General features: G+C 36.3%; 1 protein-coding gene and 1 long non-coding RNA gene across 2 annotated transcripts; both read right to left on the reverse strand.

Annotated features, from left to right (window-relative positions):
- Positions 1-1,175: 1,175 nt before the first annotated feature.
- Positions 1,176-4,220, reverse strand: LOC139130410 (uncharacterized). Its single transcript, XR_011551846.1, has 3 exons — positions 4,078-4,220; positions 2,486-2,648; positions 1,176-1,289 (listed from the first exon to the last, which is right to left on the reverse strand). It is a non-coding gene; the product is annotated as an uncharacterized lncRNA (long non-coding RNA).
- A 3,517-nt stretch (positions 4,221-7,737) lies between these two features.
- Positions 7,738-22,618, reverse strand: LOC139130589 (protocadherin Fat 4-like). Its single transcript, XM_070696338.1, has 5 exons — positions 22,453-22,618; positions 11,747-11,811; positions 10,721-10,804; positions 9,829-9,933; positions 7,738-7,875 (listed from the first exon to the last, which is right to left on the reverse strand). The coding sequence occupies exons 1-5, from the start codon at positions 22,592-22,594 to the stop codon at positions 7,738-7,740; spliced, it is 534 nt and encodes a 177-aa protein (XP_070552439.1). The 5' UTR covers positions 22,595-22,618.
- Between the last annotated feature and the right edge of the window lie 1,692 nt (positions 22,619-24,310).

Consider the following 24,310-nt stretch of genomic DNA (forward strand, 5'->3'; position numbering starts at 1 on the left):
TGCTTTACTACCATTTGTCAAGGAACTTTGATTGATTGTAACAGAGTTATTCTGGTAATATGCTTTCTTGAAGAGCGAACAAGTAACACACTTACCTTTTGAAATTGTATTGTATTGTATTGTATTGTATTGAATTGCATTGTATTGTATTGTATTGTATTGTATTGTATTGTATTGTATTGTATTGTATTGTATTGTATTGTATTGTATTGTAACTCTACTGTTCTGTACTGTACGTGTACTGTACTCTTCGTTTACTGTACTTGCACTGTATTTTACACTACTGTTCTGTGCTGTTTGTATTGTATTGTATTGTATTGTATTGTATTGTATTGTATTGTATTGTATTGTATTGTATTGTATTGTATTGTATTGTATTGTATTGTATTGTATTTTATTGTTTGTATTGTATTGTATTGTATCGTACTCTACTCTACTCTACTATACTGTTCTGTACTCTACTGTACTCTACTGTTCTGTACTGTACTGCACTGTACTGTACACTACTGTTCTGTACTGTTTGTATTGTATTGTATTGTATTGTATTGTATTGTATTGTATTGTATTGTATTGTATTGTATTGTATTGTATTGTATTGTATTGTATTGTATTGTATTGTATTGTATTGTTAGCAATGGATTGCCTTGTACACCTCGCATGGTGAGACATTAGTATTGTGTTCTATTTTTTCAGGATAAATTGATGCATGCCAGTTTTATTTCTTAAAACACACTAACTTTATTGTTAGTGTTTCTGTTATCCATTTCAACTGATTTCAAGTGGGTGTTACATTCAGATAAAACAAAAGTATGCATGTGTGAAATCTCTAAAAGTTAAGTGGATGCCAATAGGTATACAAGTATTTTCAAGGATCATCAAAAATGTGTAACCACATTTTTGAAAGGTTGAACTTGCGTGCTTTAACGTACCGTCTTCTTATTATCTCTATTCATGTTTGATAAAGTTATTAATTTTGACGTCGACAATATATCTTTGTTCTTGTAACATTCAAAAAGTTCTAGATTCAAGATTTGAATTACAGTGAACAGGATCACACAACCTTTAGAAGTTGCATTAGACCGGTTTCTTGTAACTTAGAAAGGGCGTAATAGAACTTCCTTGTTATAAATATTTTAGACATCCCATTGTTAGGTACTAACCAATATCGCAGGCGACTCCTGTCCATCCACGTTGACACTTACATGCACCATTGAATGTGTGGCATGTAGCCCCATTTTTGCAAACACAATTAAATTGGCAAAGACCTCCGTATTTTCCTTCAGGACATCCTGTTCAGAAGGAGATAGAGACATCATTATTGCGTCCAGAATCATTGAAAGACCTTGACCAATCCAGAATGCTTTATTGTATCAGCATATACATTACGGGAAAGCTCCATTAACTTAGGAATACCCTACTTCCCTAGAGGATCAATTTCACATACCTGCCTTTCGTACAATGGCACTACAATGGTACCAGCTGGATTAGATAAACATAACAATGGAACATTCACACTTTGGGGATTAAAAGTCTTCTGTTTGTCACCCGAGTTGGTCAGGCAAGGACTCGGGTTTCAGGTACCATGCAAGTTAATTCAGTCTTCCCCTAATGATATTTGTGAGTTATATATATTAATATAGATCTGTAAAATAGATGAAAAGTTAAAATAGAGCATAACATTGTTCCTTTTTGGACATTAGTCTAAACAGTTAGCATTGTTTATTGAACTTGTATTTTATATATGTGTTTGTCAGTATGCTTGACAATGCATATTCTTGACGCCCTCATCCTGAAATATGGTGAAGATCAAATCCGTATATGAAAAGACTGAAGTCTTACAGACCCCGAGATTATTAATGTTAGCAACGTGTAAGATATAAAAGGAAATTCTGTGACCTTTAACTTGATTAAAAACTTTCAAGACAGTGTTGAAGTTAATGAATGTTATGGATATAACTCAAAAAGGTCAAGATTGGGTATTGGATGTGATATCACCGAAAATCATGCAATGTACGTACACTGTCCTCTTACTTCTATAATGATGAATTACATCCTGATGCTAAATGAAAGAACACTTATCGCCTGTTCTATTAATATCGAAGTTTTTTCAACTCTAGGCCATACTACAGTAGCGCTGAATTCTAGCGCTTTAACAACTGGTGGCGATATCGCAAAAAATATTGTCCACGTTCCTCGGTAAGCATTTCACCGAAAAAGAATAAAATTTTAGCATTACTGATCAAGGGACGCGTTGGGTGACCTATAACCACAGAAAGATTCCAAGATCACTTAATGTATCACACTCAGTCCATGACTTAGTCTATCCAGTCGTTTCTGATTATATCAAGATTTTTATTTGGTTACAAGACTATATCATTGTGACGACGTACCAACCAAAATGACAATAAGAATCGAATGATTATTAAGCATGCAACCTATGATCACCCCAATTTTTTCATCAAACGTTGATACAATTGATACCTACCTAACGATTTCATTTGTAAGGTAACTGCTCCATTTCGAACCAGACATTCAAGTGGACTGGCCTTGGCGACAACATATGTGGAGAATGGTAAGGTGACCATACAAAACAATGTATGCTTGTAGGATGTTAAAGTCTTGACAATCATGTATGGCAAATCTTCGAACTGTGCAAAAAGAATTTAGTGACTGTTATACGATAATCATTTGATCATATACCTCATTGATATGACCAACATAGCGCTATTACAAGAGAAATCAATGCCTAACATATTTGAACCTACCAGCGTCATTTGAGAATAGTTCATAATTATGTACTAGATTTTGATAAACTTCTGCTTAATAACTACTTTCTTACAAATCAATTGTTAAAATATCAGTTGTTACTTTATCGGATTCGCAGTTGTAACTTCATCGGATTCACTTTTTTTGAGAGATCACATGGTGAGCACATTTTTTGCCGAAATTCAATTCGATCAAGCAGTTTTCTTTACTCTGTCATAAAGTCTTCAATGCAAATATTTCTCAGCAGGTTAGGAGCCTTATAAGGGTTTCTGTTTCTAACATATAGGGAAGTTGTCTCCCATCGAACACTGCGATGTATAATTGAAGCGGCGTACGCACTCTGGCTATTTTAATGGAACAAATTATTCATTTGACTGTCACATATTTCTTTGATGACAGTACTTTATGTTGTAGGCCTACTTCTGCACACGAATGCAGCACAACGCACTCGTACATTATCGCAATGAGACAAGTACTTAATTACTCCTGCATGTAATTTTGACGCCATATTTCGTTTGCATCCACCTTACATACATTAATTAATAATGGTCATAGGGATTTGCCTGCAGATTTTATATAGTTTGCCAGAGTAGTGCTCGGCACATTTCCTTTTAACTGACGGGCTTCACTGAGTCTTGATCTCAACAAAGCGCATGTCTGCACTACATATCCATTGCCAATAGCTAACGGCTGAACGTGCTCTGCACATCAAGGTTCGCAATAGATGCTGTTGCATGTTAAGAACGAACATGTGTCTGTTTCTTTCATGTTGATATGCAATAAACTTGCAAATTTCAGTAAGCATCATCACGGTCGACTGGAAACTGTATATCTCTGATTTGTTCACTACTCACTTTGATTATATATTTTTATTCATAAATATTCAAACTTTTGACCGGGAAGATATCTTTGTTCAAGATACGCCAAGGCGAGGATGATTACTACAGTATCAGGAGTTAAATACTGTTAGCCTGGTATGAAATTTAAACTAGGCTCTTGAGACTGTGACTCTAATAATATACCCCGCTATAAAAAGGTATATCTTGCCAAATTCTTCAACATTCTACAAATTAGCCTGCACGCTCGGTTTCAAGCTAAAAGCCAAAAGCGCTGATATATATATATATATATATATATATATATATATATATATATATATATATATATATATATAATTAAATATATTATATAAATAATGAGCCATCTCAGTAACAAGTATAAATATTGTCGTGGGAAGTTAAAATGTTCATGTGTATGATAGCAACATTTAGAAGTATTATTGGTCATTGTTCTATATATATTTTCATTTACCTTATATAGCGTGCTATTGGTAAATGGTTTGACTTTTGTATTTGTGTTTTTATTGGTATTCTTACATGTCACTTTACCGAGCTCACTGCATTGTAATCCAAATCTTCCAAGAAACTGAGAACTTTCTGGTAGGTAGAAGTTCATGTCGCCTAAAAAGCAGAGGATCGTTATAAATATTATTGTATTATTCTTCTTCGAGATATCTTGATTTGGCCGAGCGGTTTGTCTGTTGCTTCTCCGCTAAATGACTGATACCGTAGGTTGTGGGTTCGAACCCGATTGAAACACCGTATTGACACGTTTGACACAAGAGAAGATCTGTCATTAGGAAGTACGGTATTATTAATGTCACGGAAGGACATGTCGTGGCAATCAATGAATGGATGACATATATGCTATTTCTGATATCTCAGCATATTTTTGATCGGATTTGGACTTACTAGGTCCGCCACCTAGCCATCTCGCGAAGGGATCACAGTCATCACCGCTTAGCCAAATCCCCAAAATGACTACATTGCTTAATACAGCCTTTGGGACAATGTTATCCACCAACAGAGCTGTCAACTGATTGTAGAAAATATACTTTTCATTGGATTCGAACTCACAACGTACGGCACCTAGTCTCATAACGAAGGCATAAGTGTCAAACCATACGACCGAATCCCCACTCTTTAAAAAAGTGGTTTAATGCCAAGCTAAGTTATGAGAAAAAGAAGATAAGTTATGAGATCAGAACAAGTAAAAAGGAAAGAATATATAATCTGATTGAGATTCAACTTACACTGGTCATTACTCAAATCTAGAGCTATTTCCGTGTTTACAAAAATATCTCTGTAGTCCCAAAACTCAGTAAAATAAGTTACGGGAAGTGGCTGAAACCAAATATAGAAGACACATTACTGGTTATAGGTTAAGATATTAACAAAAAAATGTTGAATAGTTCAATATTATTTAATTAACTTTGACTCTTTGAAACAAAATGTAAGAAATACAAGTCAAAAAATGCTAAAGACATATCAGATACACAAGACATGCTGTCTTGAGTATCTAATCAGCTGTCTTATGCATTTCGCATTTTATCTTAAATATTTACAAAGTTGTTCTAGTAATGTCCATTGTTGTGTGCATTTACCATGTTGTCATGTTCATAAACAAAGTAGTCTCGTATAATAGGCACGCTATCTAGTGTATGTAACATGTTACCATAGAAGTATTGTACAATGGTCGGTCCATAATGGATATGGTTTAATGAGTATGTTCCAGCTGTCCCATTGTCCTGTAAGGCGTCGTTGCGCTTAACTAACACACGTGTTTCAAAGCACTATTTCGTAGCGAAATGAGACGATGGAACTTTATTAAACTTAATATCTCATTTAAAACTAGAGTATTTGAATAAATCGCGCCAATGTCGCTGAAGCACGACTGAAATAGATTGAATGTGCATTTATGGCATAAGAGTTTTGTTTGAGGAATTTCTAATGGGAAATGCTTGCGGTAAGTTTTCAAAACCATTAGCTATTTTGGTACTTTATTTGTCACCGAAATACAATTATCCAACTTGAAAACTCATATAGCATAAGTTTTGCATCGTGATGATCATGTCACGTCGTTGTTGGTGTAGTGCCAAATGAAGACCTTGGAAAAGGTGGTGATTAAGGTAGGCAATGTTATCGGCATCCTTCGGTAGCGTACATATTTATCAGATCAACTTGATTTGAACAAATCTTCATCTCAGTACCTTTTGCTGAGTTGTAATTAACCATAAGCAACCAACCGTGTAGCGATTTTCGTGGTGGTTAGGGACACATTTTTGTTCTCTATCCGTTCTTTTATCTATCCTACTCTACTGACAGACACGGTGCCTATAGCATTGCTGACTTCATCTGTAGTGCTAAAAAACTTTATCGGCCGACCATTTTCTGGAACTAATTCATTGATAAAGAAAGACGTGCATCTAACGTTGTCAAACCTCGAAGAATCGAGATAGTTCACTTCAGTCTTCACATGCACAGATGAAGTACTAGAAAGGCGTACATCTGACTGTACACGTGTGCTATATGACCAGTGAGTAAGGGTTAGAAAATGATCTTTGTGAAAAATGTAAAGATACGGAATAATCGAAACTAAATAATACATTTTGTCTCACAATTGAACAACTCAAGTACTCGCAGTAAGCCTACTAGCGAAGGGAAGTACAGCTTATTGTACGACGGCAGAACTATGTGTATTTTTACCCCACCTCGGCCCCACTGGCCCTTCACTTGCCATGGCTGCGCAGGCCGAAGAATCCGTAAAACAGAAAACCTGACCTCATGAGGTCAACCGGTCAGTATACTTGTGATTGCCAACTTGGGCGTGCAGAGTAAGGAAAGTTTCCACCCTTACGTCTGTCAATCTGCAATACGGATAGTTTCAAATCGGATTCGAACCCACAACATACGGCATCAGTCGCCTAGCTGAGAGGCCACAGACAGAACCACTCGGCTAAATCTCCACTCCCAAAAAAGAGTGGTTCAATAGCCGGCTAAGTTGTTACATTTTTCTGACTGAGACCGCTCAACACGTTATACATTTCCACACAGCCAGATAGCCAAGGGTTCATTTGCATACAACTTATCATCAAGAACGCAGACAATTAATATTTGAATACGGCAGCCGCTTGGTGAATGTACAGTGGGTTTTTTACGACAATGTTTAAAACGTCCCTTTGTATTAAACCAACAAAAATGAAAAGATGACATATCTGAAGTTACGGCTTTTACGAACATCAATGCAAATCAAACTGAGTGTTCTCTCAACACTCGACTAACATGCCATTGATATAAGAGGCACAGACACCTCACATATAAAATTACGAATGGCTATATTAGGCAATAGTTTATGTCCTTTCTCCCTCAATAAGGGATTCTTATCCAAAACACGGTGTTATGTAGGTCATTTCCCCCACACTCATCATGACCTGAGTTCAATTAGTCTAGAACATTCTCAAGGTCACTGCCCTTAATGACCTCACAACCTTGAATTCAATTAGTCATGTTTTGAATGTTTTAGAAATTTAGTTAGTTGTGTGTAAGAGAGATAATTTTAGAACAGTAATTAGCATGTCAATAAAAGTTCTAGATTGTTCTTATATGCTTATGTAAGCACATGAGTATAAATACTGGGACAGCAGGCTTGCAGTCAGACTTTGCGATCGTGTCTCTTGTGTGTTACTAAACTCCAGCAGTAGTCCTTCTCAAGACTTTTCAAGACCTTCACTGCCAACGCTGGATTTACACTGTGGACTTTGTGCAACTTCAAGCCTGCAAGCCATAGGACTGTTCATTCATCCGACAGACTGTTACAACTCTGAGACTGGAGCTTTGCCGTCCCAGCTGATATAAGTAGTCTGTACACTTTTAAAGCTTGTACTGTATCCCTGACTTAGTAATTAGTTTTTTTTTTGTAATAAAGTTTGTTTAAACGGAAACTGCTGAGTTCACCCTTTTGTTCGTTTTCTCTGCACGTAACAACGGTGCTTAGATACCTTTGCAGAAGACTGAATTTAAGAAGCCACCAGCCAAACACCATATCCATAATATTTAACAATTAATAGTTCAGAAACGGTTAAGGGAACTGAAAACCAGTAGATAGAGTCAATGCTTTTATATGTGACAACTATTATAAACTTACATATTTGTCAGCTTTTCGGATCGGCCAGGCGCAAGATTCGTTGAAGAAAGGTGGCCACCCTATGACGTCATTTACAATAACAGTAATATTGTAGAAAAGACAAACTGTTTTATTTCCATGCAGCATCTGTTTAAAATATGCAAGCAATTAAATTTAATGTTACATAAATTGTGTGAGGCATGTTTGCATCAAATTGAAACATTTCTTAATGATACAAACAAGATGATGATACGTTTCAAACTTTCAATGCATATCGAAACTTGATAGCTACTCTTCTTCTAAGGTGTTATCTACGATGAAAACGAAAGGACTCTGTATTACTTTCAGTGAAATGTTTAGTTGGAGAGCGAAGCCAAATCTCATCTCTATATCTTTATTCCTTTACAGGTTTTTGTTAAGGTACTATGTGCCTCGAAAGTAAAATATTTTCTTTTTGCTCAAACCTTCCCCTATAAAACTTTAAACCATTCTATTATCCTATCAGAATACAGATCAAGGGTTATCTTGCAAAGTTTGGGACTAGAGAAGCAGTTTACCTAACATTAACCGATACTTGCAATTTCATATAACCGCCAGCCTTGTATAACTGCAGGAGAATAACAATTTTCGACATTCGAAAAAACTAAAAGCTGTAATGTATTACACCCCAAGGGCTTCCAACTGGCCGCAATAAGTGGTACATCAGAAAAAATGTAAAAACTTTAAAAGTCGAAATATCTGTACCCGAGACGCATACATCTTCCAAGCTGTTGTAAATTTTCGTAAATTGAGGAGTTGAAAGCTTTTACTGTTTGATCTATTTGAGATTAAATGAAAAATGTACATATTTATCCATCAAAGATGTCCCATGTTGGTAAAGTCTCAGCAAAAGTTGTCGCTATTTTTTTGTTTTTTTTTGACAGACATCACCGCGTAGATAGGTAGTACACATCGTAATACTATCACGTTATCCGCCTGCCACCTGTACATATTTGGTTATTTATTTTAGACCGTTTTATATTTTTGTCATCTAGAAGAAGAAGAGTGTGCGTGCTCGCTGCGATTGTTTTGATAATGTGTCGTGCAGCATGAACAAAGAGGGTTACGCTTTGAAAATTGATGGTTAATGGATGAATACAAATTATAAAAATAATGTCAATGACACTTTGCTTCCATTGTTTTCTAAGATCATTAATGTTAATGTGACCTTGCTGTATATAAAAGTAAACTAAGTGTCATACTGGTCAGTATTTTGAACGGAATCTGATTATATTAGGAGAAAGCTAATCTTTACGATACAAAGTTGAACTAAATGCATTAAAAGTTCTGTAATAATTGCGAACAAGCTAAAATGAAAACTTTCCAGGAAAATTGGACATCAAAGTTTAAGCTAGAATAAGTGCATGTTTATTGTTTTTCAATCAAAATCGATAAAAATACTCCCAGAAATATAAAGTGACAATTTTGTTTGCACATGAACAAAGGATAATTAGCGTGGTTTCGAACGGTAAAGTTAAATGGCGCAACAAAAGAATGGTAACATGAATTCTAATGTTTGATGCAAATGTTTTGAACATCAAATACTCCTCATACATGAAACAGTTGCTCGTATTTGCAGAGTACACCAACCTTAATGTTTACCATACTTAGCTCACGCCAAAATGAAAATAAATGAAGGTTTACTTTTATTATTGCAAGTCATTGTATTCATTAAATTGTGTGTAAACGTCAATTGAATACAAGCTGAATAATCTCTTCGCGAAACTTGTAAAAAGTTAACATATCATTAACATTTCGGCCTCGTTATAACTGTCGCTCGATATAAACATTATACTCTTAAAACTTTGACAAATGAGATTGCTTTTCCACATTAACAATATACCGTTCTAAGCTAATACCAAACCTCGTTTGGGCTGCTTAGGTTACACGTGTAGTTATTGGCCTATGGCTGACACTGCTAATGAGGAGTAGTATCATAGAAACAGGCAACATCACATATTGACATGCCAATGTGCTCAAATGAACTTGGTTCATAGGCAAGCCGTACGCAAGTTAATGATTCAAGAAAGTGATAAAAAGAAAATCAAGGACTGTCCTTACCTCTCTTCTCGATAGCAGCAAAACATAAATATTACGAACACTGCAATCCAAGTACCTTGTCAGAAAGATTGTACCATTTTGGTGATCCAATTTAAAAGTACCTTCCTGGATAAAAAGCATCAATAATTGATAATATCATCTGCCATGACGGTACGCAAAACATGTATGAAGTTGACAATTCACTGTTTCGGCTATATAAAACCAAGTGCGATTAGGTCATTAACTGATGAAACTTTCTTTGGCGAAAAATTTGAGAAGTTGACCTACGTTAAATGCGAGCTACAGGAATGAAAATATTTATTGGGTCTGCTCCAGTTGGTCATAATGTTGGCAGGAGACAAATGCGAATTCAAGACGTCAATCATGATGGGCGGTATGAAAAAATTATATCATGTGGACAGGCTCAAGGCCATGTCATAATACTCTGAAATTTAAATAATGCTTTGCTAATATGTGCTTGTATTCATGTTTTATTACATACCATAACAAACATGAACAGTTGTGTGTCGTGCTACCTTTACTTGTTCAGCGATGTTTGATACTTTCAAGGAATGTAGATGATGCCATTGATTACAATGATGAGATGTGAGAGAACACAATATCATTAATGATGAGCTAATACCATTGTTTATCAATCGATGTTGCTGTAATTAGTGTGCCTTAGCTTAAATTAATGTCGAAATCATTGACCAAATTGTCAACACAAATATCGTAAACAATCCATTTGCATGAGAAACGTATCTGTTAGATATCCAGTTAATCGAAAGTGTTATTTTTCGTATTCTTTATTACAATTGAATGACAGTGATATTGGTTTTCCATGCTGCTTTGAACACTGAGGAATCAATGTGTTAACAAACTCCTTTTGAAAACACACATAAGGAAGACTTACCATATTTACTTCCTCGAGAAAGAAACTCCCGCGACCTCCACTTACATTTTTATCTTCAAACACAATGTCACCTACATTAGCATCCTAAGTCCAAAAAAAACACAAGCCTGTCGTTTTCACTGTTGCAAAAAGACATCCACCATTCAAGCTAAAAGCATGTCTTGTCTGCATATCAGTTTTCAATCAGTAAAACAGCATGAGCAAGGTTTCTGCTACATTTAAAAACCAGCTCATTAAAGACAGCCAAATGCATTATGACAACCTTCAACCTCGTAGAACTACTCAACGAAGGGCTCTCTTTCACCCCACTGGATTTTGAGACACGTTTTATTGGAAATCCCGTCAAGTTTTGAAAGATATTGCCAAGGCTTGTCAATGCAAAAATTTCAACCGGAAATCTTGCAGCGTGTTCGCTAAAGGGAGGAAAAACCGGTTCAGCAAAACGGTTGTCACGTGACTATTATGCAAATTATGACTGTGTCCTGTGCACGGTCAGATTGTTCAATATCAGAGCTTTCAGAAAATATTATTTTATTATGGTTTTGGACTTCTATAAAAAATATTTAAAAAAATCTGAAAGTGTCTCTTTCGTATGTCGCGGTTTTCTTTTGTAATTAGTGATTTAACTCCAAAAGTAGTGTGCTAAAAGTTGATGAAATCTGCTACATATAATTATCTGACAGATATCTGATTGCTCTGTTAAACGTACTACTATGTAGTGAGCCTGTTGTAAACCACATGAGCACATTCAGTTCACATCTGGTTTGTATTGCAAAATGAAGTCGCTACTGTTACTTTAGCTAGTCTTAATGGCCTGATTAAATGTTACATCGTAATGATCATGAGCTCAAAACATTATGAGCATGAGTCAAAACTGCTCGAAGACCGTAACTAAGACCAGATACATATTGAACTATGACCTGCAGTGAAAGTGGAAAAGCCAAGGTGATTTACTGTGGCAGCTGTGCAAGTTGTGGTACATGGTTAATCATGCACCAAGTATACAACATCTATTTTGCTACATACCTCTGGAATGTCCACTGAAGCATTGTGTGATTCCACGTTGCATATCGGTGTGTTTTGATATGTCTCTGAAAAGAAGACAATTGATGGACAATAAAAAATATGCATTTATCAGTATAGTTTTTCTGAATTGTTTGCATCCATGATTTAATTGTGATCCGATACCTCACTTTATGACAATGTTACGTCTCTTCTACGAAAAAAACAAAAGTAAAAGATTCTATAATGTACTTTCATAAGAGTAACTGAAAATACTAAATAAAATACTAACTCATTATATCTTTCTAAATACATAAAATATGTATAAGAACTTTAACTTGTATAAGTCCATCTTATTCAATCAAAATATTCTATAATCATAATAAATTACCATGCATAATATCCATAATATGGTGAAGGTATGTTGAGAATCGCTAAGTGGGTCATTTCTAAAGGTAGGCTGTGCAATCGTGACAATTAAATATTGTGTACTATTAGGAATCATGTGCCAAGGGTATCAATGGCAACGACCGCTGAACTGCTGCTATAGCAAGTTCTGTACCAAAGTGCGAGGCTGTTGCTCCAAAAATCACCATCAAAACGAAATAACAACACATCAACATCTTAAACATCATCAAACAAAAACGTAAACATTAAAGAGATAAATCTCGATATCACTAGCTTCGCTTCTTTAGGGCATTCCGTCAAGAGCACTATTGTACCGAATGCGGATCATTGACAATGACTCAACCAGCTAATTGAGGAGAGAAACAAGAATCAACCGTAAATTCTATACGCGTGACTCATTGTATAACAACAAGGGCAGTGGATGGTAAGTTCGAGACCCGGCATGGCTATGATGTTTTGTCTTTGAGCAAGACACTTAATTCCTCATTGCTTCTCCATACAAAGGAGTGGTGGGTACCTGGTTAGGACAGTGATTGGAATATACACTTTTTTCTCTGCCACGCTAACTAGCTGCACTTATGACCTGTTGTTTGCTCCCAGGCAGCTGAATGGTATCAAATTAGGTCCAGTGACAAGGGGTAATAAGGATTTATAAAGTGCCTTAAGCACAACTTGTGGATATGTGCGCTATATAAGAACCCATTATTATTATTATTATTATTATTATTGTTATTATTATTATTACAAGTTTAGGGGCTATAAGTATTATATAGAAATCTAATAACAGTTCATTGAAGCTGTGGGAATTCTGAAAAAGAGGTGTTGTTTATTTTAATTTTGTCAATAGGGGTGACTTCTAATTGTCGTACGTATATTCTCTCCGCCCAGTTAGGTGTTCCTTTTGACATCACTACCCTTATGAATATTCATATACTTGCAAAAACTGACAGTCGCTGTGTCTGACAGCACGTGCTCACAGCTGCTGAGCTGCACAGCGTAGCCTTCGAATGCAGGCCCATCGTGGCAGTCGTGGGCGTGCACAAAACAAGGCACAGCGACTGTGGAGAGTCTATGCCAGTGTAATTGGCCTTGTAAACGTATCTTCAGCGTGGCATTTGTAGTTGTAGCGAAAACCATTAACCCTCTCCCTATGCTGACGTTGTTGGTTTTATTTTGTTCATGTGCATTAAATGTAAGCAATCAAGGAAGTTTTGGGATGGAAATAGAGCAAAGGCATGAGTTTCCGCGAGATCTGTGCTACAAATATAACTTTACGCATGGGCTCTTTTGCAGTGCGAATCCACAGGCCTTTGGCGAATCAATAAATGCGTTTTTCACCAAGCTGAAAGGTTGAAAGATCCGTCCGTCACTTTGGGACGAGGTAGATAAATGCAGTCAAAACCAGCTGGGCACATAATGTGACTTTGTTCTGGAAATTACAAAGACGACCGGCCGTGCGGTGGAACTTTGCAACAAAGTTTTATTATCTGAACTGACGTATTTGAATGACAGGCACAGGAAACGAGGGCCAATAAAAACGCATTCTCGTTGCATTTTGATAATAATATATCAATCACAATGACACAGAAATTATGCCTCTTCCCGGCAGAAGGGCCATGGCCAATTTTTAGCCCTGCTACAGTATGTCTCAGTGCTGAAAAGGCCATGTTGTTGTCAGGTTGTCATGGCGACTTTTAAAATTTGCATACAACTCTGAGAGTGAAACGGGTTGTTAATAGGTCACAAAAATTTTGAGTCCCACTGTCGTACATTATACCTGTTTCCTTGGGTATTAAAGGTGTGCAAGTATACATATCAAAAGACTAGAAAATTCACTTCATGGGCAGAATCTCGTAAAATAGCCTTTTCTTCCCTGGTTAACGAAAAAAGATACCCCTGATCTAAAATATGCATGGTTTTGAAATAAAAAACTGTGGTTACCTAAATGGTTACCATGGAAACATGAAACAAAAATGACTGGGATTACTTTTGATGGAATTTGGAAAAACTTTGAAATTTTAAAATGCAAATAGGTTACTATGGAAACACAGGGTAGTAAAAATTAATATCATGTTTTGTCTTTCTTACCCAAAATATCCCTTTGATATATTATATTCTGTTGGTTACTGGATTTTAGGTGGAATCTTTGAAAAACTGGTAATTTTTACCACTGAATGGTTACCATGGAAACATCTCACATTAAAATTAGTGTGATTTTTTTGATGTGCTAACAAGAAAAACCCTTATTATAATTTTTCTTACATCAATCAATAGTTCTTTAATAGGAATTAGGGAAAAAGTAACATTTTCAATCCCAAAATAGTTACCATGGCGACTCGAAACATTAAAATAAGTCTGTTTTTTTGTGTTCTCTGACCCGAACTCCCCCACTAAGTAATTTTCATATCAATCAAAGTAACTTTTCATGGGATATTAGAAAAACTGAAATTTTCAACCCCTAAAATCGTTACCATGGAAACATGGGGCAGTAAAATCGACATCATATTTGGTCTTTTCGACCCAACATACCCTTATGGTGAAATTTTCACGGAAATTGAACCTAATGGGTCGTAGGAAACGGTGGATCACTGCAAGTGCCAGGAAAAAGCTGCAGAAACTAATGACAACAACATGCCACCAAGGACCCTAGGACAATGCCTGTGTATTTGTGTGAGACAAACTATCCGAACTAATATGACAAGTCTAATCCAAGATCCTGGGCTTGTGAGATTCGGATCTAATTACCCTGACCTTCGACTAGTTGCAGATGATACAAATCTATTTCGCATTTTCCAGCTAACGTAAGAAATATAGATCTATGTAAAGTCGATCATCACCTCACGAATGTTACAGGCTGGCATGATGGTAATAAGTTGATCATAAAAGTAATATTTTTCTGGATTTCGAGCTCCCTCCCAATCCTCATTCCAGAACGTGGGAATTTATATGTTTATAAAGTTCACTTCTTGTAGGGATATTTATTTTAGAATGGTATCATCGGAATTTTCCTTTTCCTATGCAAGATTATTATGAAATGGTTGATCATTGTTATGACACATAGATTCAAACGTGGTGCGTATACATCTTCACCTAGAATGCATACCTCTGTGGTCAATTTGCAATTTCGTATATGAGTTCGAAGCTATGAAACAATTCACCAAATATTGTTAAAATGAGTACATCAAGATACAAGTTCATCAAAAGATTAGGACTGTGCAAATGACAAGACTAGTAATGATAAACGTTAATACTTAAAATTTCACTGAGCACTACATAATGTTACATGGAATGTAAGCTTTGAAGAGTTGGCACCAGAACAGATTAACATACTTAGCCATTTTTCTCGTTCTATTTGTCCTTTTTCCTTCTTTAGTTTTTGTAATGTTAAACTTATACGTAACAGATGTCAAAAGTCAAAGAAACTTGAAGAATGACTGAATGAATAAATAAATAAATGAACGAACGAACGAACGAATGAATGAATGAATCTTTCAACTTGAAGCTAAGTCAACGTCAACCTCCGGTCATTTAATTCATCTGTTGAAACAATACATCGCCCAACGCAAGGCTGACAGCTTCTTCAAGGTAAGGTTGCGTTCACAAATACGAGTGACGGCCTGGAGGAATTCAGGGAGGATTAGCACATTCTTGGGGTGATAGAGGGGCCCTACTTGATAGTTTTGCTCTCCGTATAAGGGATATCGGAAAATATTTCGGTTCGGTATCATATTTTACATTTTAAGATTCCAGTCTGGTAGGTAACTCTATAGTAAATGAAATTACATTTTATATCATATGATTGATCCTAATGTTAGTAACAATTAAACAGAACTTAGAATCATTTTTTCACATATCTTGACTTTTTTCGAAAAAAGCTTAGAATATATGAATGACATTTTAATATTGATAAAGAAACCAAGAAGCGTTGATAGCTTGGCAGAAGCTGCAATTGTTGATACTTTTTCGATAATTTTATACAATGTATCAAAAACGATTTCTTGTTGTCTCCCTAGGTATACAGCATCCTGAAAAAAACTATATTCATTTTTTTGACAAAGCCTGTTTATGTTAACACTATCGGTGATAACTGAATTATATTCCAGACATGTAAGTGAAATTCATTTGCTAACGATACAAATGCATAGTATACATACACAGGCTGTGTTGGCAAACTAAATACTTGACAGTTCAACATGCTGTAGGGAGCAGAACAAGAACGCAATTGTATAAACTAAACAAAAATTTTGTCAAAATTATCGAAGTTAATACAGCTACAGCCCTTCTACTGCCTACGAGCAGTCCCATTGCATACCAATAGTGACGGAGATAGCTCTGACTCTGCTGTAGTTGAAGAATTAGAAGAGCGTGGGTCGCATGACGTCTGCTTGAACGTAATGGCACAGTTACTTCTATTTCTATATGGCTACCTACATTTATCATTTTACAATGAGTACATTATTTATAGAGTCTTAGTGTAAAAATAAGTGTGAATGATAAGCAGATATGTTAAAGTAGATTTTTTTAAACTTTGCATCGTGTATTAACATCATTATTTGTTACTTTTTTTAAAATCATGTTGACATGTGTTAAACTTAATATTCACAGCCTGAGTATTAATATGCAGCAATCTTCTGGTATCTTGTCATTCCGATGTGTGTGAAATGCAATGACAGTAATATTTGTGCACTAAATACATAAAAGGCCTACGTAGATTGCATTAACAGGCTGAGAACTGAATATTTGAACATCATAAGATGTCAAGAAAGATATACGAGTTATTACAAAAAGCAAAAACAGTGAAAAGTATCAAGATTTTATGTTTTTAATAATCTCGTTATAATCAGAATAATGGTACTTATACTTTGCAGTAATTCTTGTATATTAGAATAACTGATTATGAAAGAAAAACGATAGGGTCACCATGTCTGGTTTTCCACAAAGGTCTAAACAAAAGTCACATTTTTTTCTCGGAAACCACTTATAATGCAGTGTTGTCCTTATATTTAAAAGTAGCCGGGTAATTTAAGAAAGTAGACGGGTGGACTGCGAGGGAGCGAAGCGACCGAGCGGCGAGTGAGCGTAGCGAACGAGGGGGGAGAGCGCGAGAGGGGGGGGTCCCCCCTTTCGCAAGGCGAAAAATGAAATTTTGGAGTGGAAATGGTGTTCTCTGGTGGCATCTGAGGTGACATTTAGCTGAGACTGAAACAGTACTTTTGTTGTGTGTCTTAGACGTGCTGGCGGGACGTGGTTGCCATACTACAAAACAAACAAACATGATTTTGTTTTGTTTGTATTATCTATGACACACTTATGATTTATTTGCAGTGAAGATTTAACATTTAATCTTAAATCACCTGCAGTCTGCTCATTTCATTGCTCATTTCCCATTCTTCATTACCTCATAGTTTCTGAAACTTATGACACAAAGTGAGTGATTGACAGAAATGTTGCAACATATTACTAATAAATGTCACACCGGCAAGATCGTCCGTCTTGCTGTTCCCAAATTTGATCAAAGCAGATATGCAGTATGGCGTCGGAAGGAAACAACTCTATTTTCTTTCAATTTGCTCCACGAGTCAGTGACAAAAATGATTCAAGGTTCCATCGAAAGACACTATCGGGCAACCCAACACGGAGAACATGGAGAAGCGCAGTGAAATTGAACCCATGCCGGAATCCACGACGTATTGTCCTGTTGTCTTAAACAATGGGGGATCAGCGCCACGGTGAAGCTGTGAGCCGTGACGATGATTCGCCGGTTGGCAACGGTCGGCAACACAATGCCTGTGAGTGTGACCATGGTTTCTAGTACGTAAAACATCATCAATGAAAATACAATACCCATTCAAATAAACATTTCGGTCAAAAAATCAGTCTAGCTCATTTTTTAAAAATACCGTCAATGACGCTGTACCTTCTCTAATGTGTGGCCAGGTCAGGTAATTGGTTGTTGGCATGGAGTTGTTGGTAAATAGTTGATGATGTAGGGGCATGAGGTGGGATATGACCCAAAGAACCCAAAAGATTAAATACATCAATCAAAAAAATTCTAAGCTACAGTATAAACTGCCTAAAGATAGTTCAATGTGGAAAAAAGTTAAATAATTCAGAAATAAGAATTAACAGTCCAAAATAGTAATGACGCACTTCCTTACTGACCTGAGTGCATGTGAAATACACAACCTGGCATCTGTAAATTAAATGTATACCAAGTGATCATTTTAAGTCAGTTTTAACTGTTTTTAATGGATTTTCCAAGAGTCCTGTGGAAATGATGAAAAACGCTTATCTGGTCTTGTGTTTGTATAACCTCATGGCTGATAATTGTCATAGTATTGAAAAAAAATTGAAAGTGAAGAAATTACTGTTTTTAATAGGCATATTTTCCTTGAAATACATGACCGTGTAAAGAATATATGCTAAAAGTGTTTAAGAGTAAATTTCTTTTTCAAAAATTAATTTAATCTGTGACCAAAGGATTTTTATTCTTTGAGTTTACAAATTCAAACATTGCAATTTGTTCAATCATCTTGTGCAGTGCAAAATTTATAAAATGACTGAAAAACAAAAAAAATTGGCAGAATTACAGTCTTTGTGATGTAAAATTATGGGTTGACATCACGATAACTGTTAATCTGTTTGAAGTACTAATATACTATAATTTAAAAAAGAAAAGTTCATGCAGAAACGGTAAAATATATTGTCAGCAATGTAGTGTTAATTTTGACTTTACATCAAAATATGCCTTTGCTGGATACCAAATATATAGGGCGAAATATTAAAATCAGCCATGTTCAGCAAAATCCACACAACAGCATTGATCCTTTTCTAATTTGATTTGATTTGCTTATGTTATCCTTGTATGACAGTCAGTACAATATGGAACTTGAACACAACACAGTGAATAAGTATGCTGTAAATGAAATGGTGTGGCTGCATCCACATGCAGCAATAGGAGTGCCTTTGTCTCTCACCCCTCATTTCCAACCTGTCCCATCCCTGAAAAAATAGTTTGGTCTTATATTTATAATGTTAATAATTTCTGTATTTGTTAAAATGTGCGCATCTCAAAAACTTTTGATCATAAACATTTTCATTGTTTTTTATAGCTGACCATCAGTTAACCTGTTTATTTTGAATATTTGCGCATTTTTCCTCAGTATTTGACATTTTCTGAATACCTTCTTATTCAGTTTGTCATTTTCTAAAAGTTTAAATGCTCCATTGTGTGGTCAAGCTTTCCACAAGCATCAAATGTGGTACTTCATATAGGAAGGTCTGCCTCTAGAGGGCGGGCATCATGAACAGTGGTTTGTTGGTTAATTCCTCCACGTAAACTTCTGATTGTACTGTAAACATTGAACATGGCCGACGTCCGATTTTCCTGTCTAAAACTTTCACTCATTTTCGTTCATATGACTCTGAAACTCCAGGAAACGATTGGGAAGAAAGGGTTATCTTGAAATATTGAGGTACTCGCCGATATTTTGCAAAATTAAATGAGAAAAATGCAAGAAAATGCCGACAGGCTTACACAATGACAGTTTTCAGACTCGGAGGCATATGATCATCTCTGCAGATTATGCAACAGGCCAAGATCACGTGAGGCCATGAGGGGATATCCACGCAACTCAGTACCAAACACCAGCGCTCACAGAGTGAGCAAACACAAAGTGAGTACCCCTAACGTCAGCTCAGTAGTCTGTAATAGATTGTAGTCAACTAAGAAACCTTGGAGAAAGGCTTAACACTTTGGCTATGCCGCTAAGTCCTTTTGATTTTGTCATAGCTCAAATCGTTCTCCCACACCTCCACCTGAGCCATGACACCCCCACCAGTTTATGATATGACCCATCACAATGGCATGACGTCAACGGATCTTGACAGACGGAAGTCTTGACAGACGGAAGTACTTGACAGCAGCATACTGGTTTTCAACTCTAATACCTTCTCTGTCTATAAATAGACACGAGAAGGTAAAAATTAATCTAGAAAATGCGTCGGTATTGCTCTGAGAATAACTTGATTTGTTGAGAAGATCATACTCGTAGTGACGTTGGCAGCCATCGCGGCGGCGGAAAACTAGCTTGCCAGTCTCATCATGGATGTAAAAAATATTTTTACATCCATGGTCTCATGAACTTCGAACCATCGATAAAATCACATCTTTTTCGGCGCCTTTCTCTCACAAATTCAGCGAAATTGAAGTTTTTCATACATAAACTAAATGTATTGTTGGCCTTTACTTCGGGGAAAAAAATATTCATCGGCAAGGTGCCAGTGGCCGACGACGCCACATTTCTTTTTGACGCCATCGTTAAAAATGACCTAAGATGACCTTCATACAGGTCAAACCAATCACACTGCTCGTAACAAAGGCAACACCATAGGCGCGTCCATCAGCCAATCACACTATTTAACAGATAAAAGATCGGGCTCAAAAGCCACAAATGGGTATTTAGAAACTGTTTTGTGTTTGTGCAGTTCCATGCGGGGAAAGGGGTCGCGAAACTGCTAATCGTACGTGTGCCGTCTAACAGCTGGCAGTGCAATCCCGAATCTAATTACGTTAAAAGTAGCCGGGAAAAATGCAAAACAGCCGGGTTATTTACCCGGCACCCGGCTTCTAAGGACAACACTTATAATGAATATATAAAACCCTTCAAGTTAGTGCAGTGAATGCAATGTTCACATTCTTATCATGCAAAAACATAAAATAGAGCTATGAACAGTGAAGATTCTTATTTAAATGAGAAAACGTCTTAAAAAATGGAATTTGTTATTTGTCATCAATTTGCTACTATTACACCAATGGGATATTAGAACCTTCCAGTGTTGTCAATTTTGTAAAACTTTTTAAGTAGCATCCAGGTCATAAATATCTTGTATTTTTTTCGATAGGTCACTGTGATCCACTTTCAACTATTTTGCAAAGTGTTGATACGAATTCGTAATAAGCATACTCTCTCACGATCGTCATTTAGGATGCTCTTTCCATTGATCCGGCCACATTTGGATTGACTCAAGTTGGCTTTGACTGATAAATCCAAAACCTCCACTGATGCATTTAAAAGTGAATCAATGTAAGAACTTGCCTATATAATGGCTATATAATATGGCTCTATAAACTGCTGAAAACATGTCTTCAACCGCTACAGACTATTGACGTGTGCGTCAAAAACGCAGTGTCAAGCCTGTTTGATCAGAACTGCGAAACACTAATGTTTATTTTTTGTGCGCCTACATCCCATGTATATTGCGGCTATATGATAGTTAGGGGTGGACTTGAAAAAAGATCATATAGAGGGGATTTTATTTATTAGAGTATCGAGTGAAAAAAAATGAATCGCAATTCCTTCAGCACCCTACAATTATTTCTGAACGCAGCCTTAGTTGTGTAAATACGCGTAATGAATAACAGGCAGCTACATCTGTTGGCAATCGTTACTATCGGTCAAGTTGATTACTAAAGGTGAACTTTAATCATACAAAATCATCGTGAGGGTTGGGTTAGGCTTTACAAATAAAGCATATTGCATGACAATGACATATCGATTAACTGTTGCGCTTAATTAATGCCAAATGTTTAGATTATTGTATTTAGATAACCTTATTAATATTCATATTATTGACCTTTAGGTTATGCTAATTTCTCAAACAAAACGATGAGTCATAATCACGCTTAAAACACAACATAGCCGACATTCACGTCCAAATAGTGCATTGTAATTCATCCTTTTCGCTAAGACCTTGCATTTACTTGATTAAACGGCAATGACCATTGAATAGTTAACTACCTGCATTAAAGTTTGCATAAAATGTCAATTACGACATTTTTACCGAAGTATTGGTAGATGAAGCAGAAGCGAGAATATCTTAAATTTACGATTTTATACTTCCCTTAAACAGTACATTGACAAGTCTTTACTGAAGATTTGACTCATTGCCGATTGCAATATGCAGTCATGAATCATAATCGTCAGACCGTTACGTACTGCCCAAATTGAGTATTGCTACCTCAAAGGAGTTTATTTTCCAGGGAAAGCATCACTGGATTGTTATTTGTCAAATAGATTTTGCTGCATTACACTTATCATATTTATTATTGTTCAGATAGGAATTACAATTACAATTTTGAAGGACTTATACTAGGACTTGTTTTAATCTGTTACGTCTAAAACACGTACGGGTATTTAGACTTTGTTGTTGCAAGCGCACTGTAGCCTGTACTCTCAACACCTTAGGAAAATACAAGATTTTTTTTTTTTTGCAATTGGTTATAGCAAAACATCACAGCATAAAGCGTTATAGAGATTTACCTGTATCATTCGAGTAGGTGTCAGTCTCAATTCCTACTGCCAAAGTCCAATTCTTTCCAGCAATTACTAAGATTACCAATCCTAGACAAGCGCCGACTCTTTGTGGTATGTAAGCCGTCGAGAAATTATATCCCCGTCCCATTTTGAAGTTGTGAGGTAGCACCAACGTTATTCTTTAGTTAGAGACAGATAAAAGAGTAAACTAGCTGCTCTCTTTCTCTACTGTAGTAAATGGACTCGAAATCTTCAACTATAGGGATGTATCAGCTGAAAAATGTTTGTGCTATGGGGAAGTATACATATATAAGCAAACATACCTGATCTCGGCAAATAAATACCATAGTGACAAGCTGCCTTGCCAGTTTTAGCGGCAATTATGTAAGAGTGCAAAATAAGGTAGAAGTTGTGAGAAAAGGGGTTAATGCTCTCGTACGAGTGTGAGAAAATATGGGAACAGGAAAAGGCATCGACAATCTTATAAAATAAACTCGATTGCTTTGTAAAAAAATACAGAAGTCTAACTTCGGCTAAAACCTGCTTCTCTGCCTGACCTATAACAGAAAAAACATTTTCGCATAAAGTATAAACGACGAGTCTTTCAGGAGCAAATACCGTTGTTGAATAGGGTGTCATTTTTTCATTCTCAGGTTTAATATTCAGAACATTGTCCTTAAAGTCGATGACCGGTCAAATTCAGTAAATACTCGATCTGATTCGTATTCACAACATTTGGTGCCTAATATCACTAAGAGAAGACCCAAAGCTTTCAAAACTCGCCCGGCTAAATCACCGTCACTAACAAGCATAGTTCAATAAGCGAACCGAGTTATGCAATTTAAATGGAAACTTATATTAGAGGGTAGAGTTCCGACAAATAGTTTATATTCAGCGCTGTAATTTACAGTTTTGAAAGGTTAACTTTCACCTGATCGCATTCAGAAGCCTAATGATTGTTTGATTTCTATTTTATGACAGTCGCACAAAAAGGGGAACTTAAAGTCTATTATGCAATTTCATTACTCAAGCGTACTGACAGTGACTGCACATACGCTGCGTTACGGAGATAGTTTGTCTCACACAAAGGTTATTGAACCCAGCGGTCATCGACACAAGTAAAATTATTGATGAAAACAACAAGATCTAAGTTATATAAGTGTATATGAATTAAACTAATGCACAAAGAAGATAATTCCTTTTTACAAGGATATTATTCTACGTGTTATGTTTGGTTTTAGCAAAATTTGCAGCCACCTAAGTCTGTGTATGGTGATTTGTGTTCGTCCACCATGTTTCCGTACACTGTTGTGGAGAGAAATGTAGTAAACGGAACATATACATAGAGTTCCACAAAGCATCGTACATATAGTGCATCAGAAAAACATGATAGTGTTTATTTCTCTGTAGAGGGCGTTTGAAATGCATACAATTTACATCTAGTTAGAGCTTGTGTCAACTTTTATGAGAATACAAACGGACACTGAAGCACTTCCTCTAGTATTAACAATGCATGGAGAGGGACATTTTCACTCCAGCGCACCGACTATGTGGAATAGTGTAACACCATGGAATTCACTTTGTTGCAAATTTGATTGTATTTTTATCTTTGTTCAAATGATATTAATATCACCAATTTGAACATTTCACCTATAACACTTCCCAAACTTTCCATGAGTGCATCTTTCAGTTGTGGTCTCCTGTCACCAAGCAGTCGTATTTGCTTCACGGTAACGGCTGATGATAAAGCCTTTTCAAAGTGTTCTGCCATAGCACTGCGTTGTATGGCGACTGACTGCAATGCTAAATTCACCACAGCATGCCATCGCTCTGGAGGGTTTGTGTAGGACTGGTGAGGTGCGCA

Source organism: Ptychodera flava, chromosome 4 (assembly GCF_041260155.1).
Source record: "Ptychodera flava strain L36383 chromosome 4, AS_Pfla_20210202, whole genome shotgun sequence".
Taxonomy (NCBI): domain Eukaryota; kingdom Metazoa; phylum Hemichordata; class Enteropneusta; family Ptychoderidae; genus Ptychodera; species Ptychodera flava.

What these genes read in the sequence shown, in the direction of transcription:
- LOC139130589 (XM_070696338.1), bottom strand. Translation starts at nt 22,594, where the DNA reads ATGGGACGGGGATATAATTTCTCGACGGCTTACATACCACAAAGAGTC. An exon ending in TTCTCGAGGAAGTAAATATG is followed by an intron (nt 9,934 to 10,720) that starts GTAAGTCTTCCT and finishes CTTTTTATCCAG; the next exon opens with GAAGGTACTTTTAAATTGGA. An exon ending in TGCTGCTATCGAGAAGAGAG is followed by an intron (nt 7,876 to 9,828) that starts GTAAGGACAGTC and finishes TATTTTAAACAG; the next exon opens with ATGCTGCATGGAAATAAAAC.